This window comes from Uranotaenia lowii, chromosome 3, assembly GCF_029784155.1.
Source record: "Uranotaenia lowii strain MFRU-FL chromosome 3, ASM2978415v1, whole genome shotgun sequence".
Lineage (NCBI taxonomy): Eukaryota > Metazoa > Arthropoda > Insecta > Diptera > Culicidae > Uranotaenia > Uranotaenia lowii.
The window spans coordinates 321,864,432-321,874,091 of NC_073693.1; the positions used below are offsets into that span (position 1 = coordinate 321,864,432).

The 9,660-nt window shown below is 41.8% G+C and overlaps 1 protein-coding gene across 2 annotated transcripts; it reads right to left on the reverse strand.

Annotated features, from left to right (window-relative positions):
* Positions 1 to 255: 255 nt before the first annotated feature.
* On the reverse strand, positions 256 to 9,285 carry LOC129754199 (poly(A) RNA polymerase gld-2 homolog B-like). 2 transcript variants are annotated; one of them, XR_008738980.1, is made up of 9 exons: positions 7,726 to 9,285; positions 6,107 to 7,164; positions 4,819 to 6,042; positions 3,930 to 4,753; positions 3,682 to 3,869; positions 3,498 to 3,616; positions 3,002 to 3,117; positions 2,655 to 2,925; positions 256 to 1,358 (listed from the first exon to the last, which is right to left on the reverse strand). XR_008738980.1 is itself a non-coding variant. In XM_055750093.1 (8 exons), the coding sequence occupies exons 1-8, from the start codon at positions 8,716 to 8,718 to the stop codon at positions 2,747 to 2,749; spliced, it is 4,701 nt and encodes a 1,566-aa protein (XP_055606068.1). In that variant the 5' UTR covers positions 8,719 to 9,285; the 3' UTR covers positions 256 to 2,746. The 2 variants fall into 2 exon arrangements, 1 of the variants encoding a protein (XP_055606068.1); XM_055750093.1 differs by having other exon boundaries at positions 256 to 2,925.
* Positions 9,286 to 9,660: the final 375 nt, after the last annotated feature.

The window sequence follows — 9,660 nt, forward strand, 5'->3', positions numbered from 1 at the left end:
TTTATTCATTTGGAGGCGGAATGATGAATGATAATGAATTTTTGGTCTTCCTGGTAAACTCCATTTTCGCTGAAAATTATAACTCTATAGAGCCACTCTTTGCTTTGCAGTCGCCAAAGTGCATTTGACTTAAAAAAAATCTGTTATTTTTCGGAATTTTCTCAAAGCTGTAAAGGACCATCACCAGGTTTCTACCCGTTTTCTGAATCTTTAGCTACAAGAGCAAAGGAAGACTAATAAAACAAACCGTTGGCGTATGTTTTTCTACTTTTTATTTGATTGATTTTGAATTTTTCGATTTTTTTCGGCAATTTTCACTTGCCTATATCACTTAGAAACGATTCATTCTGTAAAAACCACAGAGGCTGTTCTATACTGTAATAGTTTTGTTCCGTCTTTGATAACCGATGTAAGAAGGAAAACGAGACCATTCCTCTATCTGCTTGTAGTCGGGAAACGAATCGGCGCACAACCAACCAAGGTTTTTTTCACCGAGTAAGAAGAATTGTCGCTTTCTTCTTAATTGCACATTGCACATCGAGGGTGGTAAAATTAAAACACGATCCAGATGATGTTTTTCGGTACTTTTTTTTTGAACATTTTTTGCAAAACTTTTCACTTTTTGAATCTAAGATTGCCTTTCTAAGAAATCTACACAGATGAAAAGGAAATCAAAATGGAGCAAAACTGTCGCTACAATGTTTTGTGTGTGTTTTTTTTTCGGTAGTTGATTTCATCCTATACTAACTTGAAAAGATCAAAAGCATAATAAGATGGTAGACAACAAATTGAGCTTCTTCGAACAAACAACATCTGCCTAGTGGAAGGATGAGTTAATTTACAATGGATTGCCTTCCTCCTATACCTAGATTGCCTGGCAGGTCCGTGTCTCAATGACCCTCCGCAAAAACCGGAATAAATAGAAGATGAAATATAGAATACGCCTCTCTTCAAACAAAACGCATCTTTTCTTAATTTTTTTAGTTTTTTTTGGTTATTTGTTTTTTTTTGTGATTCGCTCAAACGAGACGATTGCCTATAAAGACGTACACACATAGTTGTTGCTTGATCTGTTCTTGTTGCCGATGTCTTCCGATGCTGGTTGCGCCTTCTTGTTATGTGTGTACACAATTTTCCAACTGCTTGATCACTTGCAATTTTCGTGCGTCGTCTGTTAGGCATTTTATTTTATTTTTTTTTTTTGGTATTTTTGCAACTTTTTGTATTATTTTTTTTAATACTTTTTTATACTTTTTTCTGCTTCGCTTCTACACTTTCTACTCCTTTTCCTGCATTCACTACTTCCCTTCCGTTCTCTTGCATTTTACGCATTCTTCCTTTTTTCGTATAAATTAAATCTAAAAATATATCTTTAATTAGTTTCCTTAAGTTTTGCTTCACTCTTTTTCAATAATTTAAATTTCTTAATTTTTTCACAGCCGTGTTTTTTTTAATTTCTAATATAAATCTTTTTGCTTTTTTAAAATGAACCCTTTTAAAACATGAATTCATTTCCTGTTTTCCAACGTGTTTGTCTTCTTTGTGTATGTGTGTGTATTCGCTCCTTAGCTTATTGTTTTTTCCATGTATGTGAATGGCTCAGTGCAAATTTTGCCTCTTTCAGCCCAATGTTTCAACATTTTTAAATATATATTACTGGTAGGATCTCTCAGTTTCCTTTTAGTCCTTTTCAGCGTGGTTTTGCTCGTTTACGATTTCGTAGTATAAAGCTTACTAGCTAGAAAGAGTATTTGAGTCACATCTACATCAATAGGCAGGAGACAGCTAATACTAGAGCACAAAATATTAATATGTATAACCGGACTGCGTTTTTCTCCTGTCGTTTTACTACGCTACCTACTCTACCAACTTCGGACTGCGGTGCGGGGGGATGATTCGACAACCAGCGGTTTCTAAGCGGGATTTGTTCCAGTTTCTTATAGGATCCAGTTTTCTTCAGATCATTCATTGGTCCCCTCGCGTTGAGCCTCACGCATCCAGCAAAAACTTTTGTTTGCTCACGAGAACAATAACGAGAAATCGATGGCACGAAAATTAACGTAATATTTAAACGAGATCATTTCATGATACAGAGCGCCTGCCTACGGGAAACGTTTCCGGAAGCATCCGTTCGCCTTATCCTAGCTCCTAAATGATTTCCTCGCACGCTCTCACACACTTTTATCATCCACTTATACTCTCTCTCTCTCTTTCTTCCATTTGACTGATGCCAAAGTTGCACACAATGACTACTGTGACGTTTTGTTGTCCGATCGGGACCCCGATCGATACGATTTTTTGCACATATACACACATACTATGACTGGCGATAAAATGAACACATTTTTGCCATTTTTTGACTGGTTTAAAGCCTTCTAGTTTTACTACTTACAGCAAAAGTACGGGCTATATTTTTTAAGTTTGTTCTTTCTTCCAATTTTTCCCCTCCTGGAATGATCAGCAGTCTGACGCCTGATATGTGTGGGTGTGTATGTATGTCTGTAATCGGGAGGCTCTTTCGCTCCCCATCCCCAAATCATAATACCGAATCCACAATTGTTGATATGCTGTACAAGATAGCGTGAACGGAGTCGGTCGGCTGCGTTAGTTTGTCTGTCCATTTTGTAGGGTCAGTCTTCGGTTAAGAAACTCACCTATCGGTTTAGGCGGCTATGGCAGAGACTAAGTGCGACCTCACCCTCAGTAATATCAACAACTTGAAAACGACGACGTCGACGACGCTGGATCATGACGTGAGCGAGAGTGTGGAAGCCACCGGAATGAACAGCGGCTCGCATTCGAACACTGAGCTGAGATCGTTGGTATCTTTCAGCCTCCTCCAGCAGGTCGAAAATACGGCTTTGATTTGCTCGAAGATGTCCGCGTCGAACACCGAACGGGCCGTATTGGTGAGATCGAATGGTTCTGCGTTTCGAGCGGAAAGTTAATGGTTCAAAGGTTAGAAGCAGTTTTGACTAAACAAACATTTTACACTGTTTACCTTCTATGCACAACTGTCGCCAGTGATGGGGATCGTTTTTGTAGCTCCGAGCAACACGTGCGCTTTCAATCGGAATGACTGATGCCGTCCTTACTGATATGGCATAGAGGCTGTAGCTAATGAGAGGAAACAAAATCGATTTTAGATATGTAGACTTAAACTAAATCATCGAACACCACCTTTCAAAATTATCGAATTTGTTGCTAATAAAAAATAATCGAATGCTCATGTAATGAAATTTTTATAGTGGAACTTAAGCCTATTCCATAGTTTGGGAAAGATATTTTTTTCCTAAAATATGTTTTTAAACAATTACGTCAGCCCTTTTGTCAAAAAAAAACGTCTTGAAGAATCATAAAACTTGATTTCGATTGTCGAGCTACAGCATGTCGAATTCCGGAATATTCCTGTTAAGATTTCTTTGTGCTCCTTAATGTAGTATATATGATTACCCTGGTTAACCGTAACAACTAAAATTCAATACTTGAATACTTACTCAAAGTTCGCATAGTACTCCAAAAACTGTAGGAATAGCTCTCCAATAGTTTGGGTGTTATCATTCTTATATGGTTCCATGGCCTCCATCAAATCCAGGTGACTTATATCCGACATCCGCTGAAAAACATATGGCATATTAAATTTAAAACTAGCTCAACACACTGAGAAACGCAAATACCCACCACAAATTTATCCGGATACATTGCATGCAAACAAGGTAAAATCGGTGGATTAACTCCGTACTGGAGAAAGTGGATCACCATCAAGACCAGCGAATAGCTCGAGATGGTCATATTTTTGGCATCGTTAATGTTGTGATGCTGAGCCCATAGCTTTACGACCAGCGTCAGCGGCCGGAGACGCCAATCCACTGTATTGAGGAATCAAGAATTATAAAGCTGCACTAGTCGTTAAGATTTGTTATACTTACGTTGAGAGTAGCAATACAATAAATGGCTGTTCCGAATGCCAACACAGTTATTGTAGTTGAGATCTACGACGATGGAATTTGATGAATCCCGGAATCGTAAAATCGGAACCTTAGCTTGGATGACACTAAATTCTTCGAAAGAAGTGTTAATGTTCATGAAATAATTTTTCAACTGCCCCAGCTGAAACAAAGCTTCACCACGGATGTCAAATGGAACTGCACCGGTCCGGCATACGAGACACATATCAACGTCAGAGCTATCGGATGCAAACCCGGAAACAGTGCTACCCACTAGATACAAGCTTAGTCGAGGAAACGCTTTCCGTACAAACATGAAAAGAACCCTCCACAGTTGTATCTTTACCACAAACTTTTGTTGTGTTTGCTGAGTTGAAATAAATTTGTCCCAAACCGCTTGGGACAGTGATTCCCATTTGCTGCCAGCTGGCGCCAACTCGCTTGGTGGTTCGGTCATTTCAACCAAATGGGCACGGGCCAAATATCGGTCCGCTGGAGTGTGGAAGTTGTTCAAATCGCTCATCGTCGGCACCTCGGCGTATAGCGGGGAAAAAGCTGTTTGTTGTGGTTGTGCTACCGAAACCTGTGCGGGTGCTACAGGTATCAGAGCACGACTTTGGTTCCAAGCAGATTCCTGCTTGCGATGGGCAGACGATGGACTTGTTGGCGATGCTGGCTGCGACTGGGATGTTTGATGGTTGCTTTCCGGAGCAATAGTCGACACAGAGGTTCCAGCAGAACCAAACGAAGAACGACCGGATTTAGTTGTTGAGCTAATCAAAATAGGGGATTGTCGTCCGGATTGCCTAAAAAGGAACAACAATCGGAAAATCAATTTTTCGTTTTTGGAATGTTATTTAGGGTATCATACCTCCTCTTGGAATATCCACCTTGAATCAGGTTGGGTTCGTTGGAAGGCACCGTTGAACACGGGGCTATACTACTGCTATAACCGCTACTGCTACCGTTGCTCGTTAAGCTGGAATTGCTCGCATTCGAAGCGGTGGAGATCACTGAAGACGTACTGCCGGGACCGGTCGGCGGATCACTGTGATTGCCTGGTTGTAGTGTCAACTCCAGCGAGCTATTGCTTCCGTACAACGAGGTATGATTGCCTTCGCCTAGTTCTGATTGCCGTGTTTTCGATTGCAACAGTTGATTCTGGTTGGGTTTTTGGCCGGTGAAAAGTTCGCTAAACATCGGCATAGATTGAGTGCTAACCAGTTGCATCGGTAATCCTACAGGTGAACCCGGAGGGTTAGGACTAGCATTTTCACTAGCTACTGTTAAATTTTGATGAGAACCATGATAACTCTGACTTCGCAAAAAGAAATCAGCTACTTGCGAGTTTGTTGCCGTAGGAGTGCTCACAGCCGTACTTGACGCCGGTAGGGTGTGGTCTGCAAGATGTGGAGGATAGGTTGCCGTGGACGAAACTCCCGATGATGTAGACGAGGATGATCGGTACACTTGACCACTGTTCGCATATTTACGTTGCCGATAGGAATGACTATTGAATCCAGACGAATGCGAGGAATCTGATTCGTACCCATGACCCGTTGTACATGACATGTCTATATTATTAGACTGAGATGCTACGGAATGCACCGCCGACGAATCGGTTGATGGAATAGATACTACCGACGAAGATGACGATGAGGAGTTAGGGGCGGTGTTCAGTTTTTTAAGATTACGAACAACCTCCTCAATGCCACTGTCACTCTTATCATCGGGGACCGAAGCTGCCGGTAACGTCATGCTGGAGTTGTTATCATGTGTTCCTTCAATTGCAGGGCTTTCTGATTGAGGGCTAGGAGTAGGAGATCGACTAGCACTACTGTGACTTGGAGGTGCCCCAAAGCCTCTATCGTAACCTCTAAGATAAACTAAACTTCGCAGGTGATCCGGATGTTGATGCATTAGATATTGGTGGTCATAGACATTGTGACCGTTCAGGTGATGATTGTTATTGTAGTAATGATAGTTTTTGCGATAACCATTGTTAAATCCTTTGCCACCGTATTTGCCATTTCCCATGCCACCTTTTTTACCATGCCAATTGTTGTACCAAGATCTTTTACCTCCTTGTGAATTTCTGTAATGAAATGCCAAATTAGAAGTTCATAATCCTCAGGTACTAAAACAGTTTTTTAACTCACCCATTGTGTTGTGCAGCAGATTGTCCACCACGGTTGTAATTTCGATTGTGCTGCTGATAGTTGTTGTTGTGATGATAGCTCTGATGACCACCACCATTACTGTACGACTGATGTGTTCCTCCCCCTGGAGGATGATTCTGATGATGGTGATGGTGATTCTGGTTTTGAGAATATCCATAAGGAACCGCATCTGTACTACCAGAGCCATTGGATGCTGCCCCCGCGGATATGTTCAACACATGCTCCGTTACGCCGAATGTAGTATTGAATCCCGAATCAGACACAGCTGCACTAGCGATAACGCTACTAGCCCCACCCCCGTTACTTTGGACTACCAGTTGTTCTTCATTGGTAGCATAGAAGTTGCCTGGATAATGTCTCTGAAGATGTTGATGGCCGTAGGGCTGTGGCTGGTGCAGCACATGTTGATGATGATGCAACTGTTGATTAAAATTGCCATAGGTGAAATGCGGATTTGTCCGAAAAGGTGTAGTGGTGACGGCAGTTGTTGTATTTCCACCAGGTTGACTAGTTCCATTTGACATTCTCATCCCAACGTAATGCAAAAAATCCAAACTGTAATGTGGAGATGTAGGTGCAGGAAGCGATTGCTGTTGCTGACCAGGCCCATGCTGAGGTGCTTGTCCTTGTTGATGACCAAGACCATTCGAATGATGGTGATGATGAGGAATGTGGGATTGTGGCCCAACCAAAAAATTTTCCATTTTCATTGAGTTCCTCATCTTACCTTGAAACATTGATACAGGGTCCAAAGGAGCCCCAGTCAAGGGATGTACGTTAGGAAGTAGAACTTTTCCTGCATTGGACGATCTGGTAGAGCCAGATTTGTTAGCATTAGTTCCTCCCGATGCAATTGCTCCATTCGTAGAACCCGAGGATACAGTTGTTACCACTGATGTACCGTTAGAACACGAAGAAACGGAATCTTGCTGCACTGTCCCGTGTGTGGAATTTGGAACGAAACATCCTGCTGAAGTTGAAAGCTGATTGCGGTGGTGACTGGCGCCGTTTCCATAACTTACATTCGTACTCAGAGGCTTCAAGAGAAGAGGAGAAGGAACGCATGAATGTAAAATGTACCTCCGATATCGTCGGAAACGTTTTTCCGGCTTCAGCAAATCGAAATCAAGCATCTCTATTCAAGAAGTAATCTGACGATGGACAACTAAATCACAAAGAGGAAGCTTATTAAAAGCCCACACTTTGTTTTGCTTGAAACTTTTTCAGGTTTCTTAGCATTTTAGATGCCTCCCCTATAATATTTTGACAGATGCACTGATCATTGCTTGATTATCGTCGCCTACTAACAGACTCACATTTCCCCGTTGATGACCTTATTTTTGATCATAGTACATGGAATAGCCTACCTTGTATATTTCAAAGTACTATGATTTTTGATAAGGTACAAGTCTTTAGAAAGGTAGATAAATACATTGAAAAAGCCTCAAATATTCTTTAACTATAAAACAAAGTTTCTTAAGCATTTTATCCAATTTTGACCATAAAAACATTTCTAAATCAGATAAATTTTTGAAAATGCTAAATCAACGCTTGATGCTTAAGGGTAATGTTTTATTTTCGAGCAAAACGGAACTCACCTTTTTATCCAACTTGACCGAGCTGCTTTTGCTAGGGTCCGAATTCGAGGGCCTTGGAGGATTGGTGTTTCCATGTGCTTGGGCAACGACTCCGTTGCCGCCACTTGGTGGGGCATTGGAACCACCATTATTGCAACCAGCAGTGACATCTTCCGGCTTCTTAATGCTGCTGCTGCTGCTGCTTGGCTGAACCATCAATACACCTACGGCGGGATTCGCAGCACTGACCACAGGGATCGCCATGGACGACGGTTGCTGGTAACTCGATTTCTTATTGGCGGTGGTCTTATGGTTTGTATTGCTATTGCTACTGCTGGTGCTGCTGATGCTACCATTAATGCTAACACTATTACTATTACTGTTACTATTATTGCTAGTATTGCTGTTGCCGCCACTCGTTCCGCTGACGGCAGGGGAAGGGCCATTATTTACAGTGCCTTTGTAATCGCTTTTTGGCTTATTTGCTTTTTCGGCGATCACTTTGGGTTCTGCTCCGGTTGCGGTAGACGATTTCTTCTCCGCAGTGATCGATTTGAAGGCCGGAGCAATTTTATCATTCCAAGCCTTAAGGCTGTTGAAAATGGTTTGTTGCTCCTGGCGCCTACGATTGGGAGAATTTATTCGATGGTTCTTCCTTCGATTGGTGGTATTCAATGTGGACATGGCTGAACCACCAACAGCGATGACTGGCTTGCCGAGATTCGTAGAGTTGATGACCATTGTGCCGCCGGTGTTGGTTTTAGTTGTTGCCCCCTTTTTACCCCCACCTGGGACGACGTTGTTGGCGGCACCTGCGCTCGCATTTTGAGAACTACTACTGCCGTTTGTAGCTCCCTCGGTTCCATTACTAGTTGGAACAATATTTTCCACATTCTGGCGATCTTTGGTCGCTGCCTTACCACCGCCTTGAGTCGGTAGAAGGCCGCCTTTGCCGCCAGTTTGACCGGTGGCATGTTGTATCACAGCCGGCGGGTGCATTTTTTTCGTAGACATTAAGCTTTATTTCTAATCTGCTTTTGGGAAGCCAGTTTTAACAAACTTTCGAGCCCCACGTCTCGTGGGTAGGAGATTAACGGTTGTGAACAAATGGAGCAAATAAATACTAAATAAATAAATAAATAAACTCCCTTTTAAAAAATAAATATAACAGCATTTGTCGGGGCGGAAAACAAAACGGATTCAAAATGATGATTGCGAGTACAACTTTCGTTGGGCAGTTTTAACTTATGAATAGTAGAATTAAATTATTGATGCTCCTGCTATCTAACGGGTTTGTTCAGAGAAAAAGTAGCCCACAACTGTAGATCATGCAAGCTAGGATGTATCCTTGATGTTCGGAACAGCGGATTGCGGCGAACTTAGCTTCCCTGCTGATGGTTCAAAGATCCGGTAACGATTGGCCGGTCTCTTCAGATCTGATGTATCGTACACTTTTTTCCACAGTCGGTCTGGTTTGGTTTAAGAGATGCCAAAAATCTAAACGACGGCGATTAGATTACATCTTCGGTAGCCTAACGGCGCGTGGAATGCGGCATTCCCACAGGGACTCTTACAGATGGAAGGTCTGCAATCGAAACAGAGAAAACAATTTAGAATATATTGGCAATAGGATGCAATGTTATTATTGAGTCAAGTTTAAAAAAAAAACACGAGATAGCCTAATATTTTTTAAAATAAGAGTTTACCTGTTCAACCGATTTGTAAATCAACCCCTAGCTCCTAGTAAACATAGGTAGCCGCAGTACACAGGGATCGGCAGAAAAAAATCCACCCCTAAAGCTGGTCTGATTTTCAAGCAGATATTGAGAGGATCAATTCTTATCCCCCTAAGAAAATTTAGTCTTAAGTTATACCACAGAGTTATACATTTTTAACTTAAGGCTTAACAAGAACAGTACTTCGGACAAACAAGAATAATAATGTCTTCGAACAAAA

Coding starts and splice junctions, on each gene's coding strand:
- LOC129754199 (XM_055750093.1), bottom strand. CDS start 8,718: ATGTCTACGAAAAAAATGCACCCGCCGGCTGTGATACAACATGCCACC. Junction 3,870..3,929: donor ATTGTATTGCTACTCTCAAC/GTAAGTATAACA, acceptor TCCTCAATACAG/TGGATTGGCGTCTCCGGCCG. Junction 2,926..3,001: donor GCGACAGTTGTGCATAGAAG/GTAAACAGTGTA, acceptor CTCGAAACGCAG/AACCATTCGATCTCACCAAT.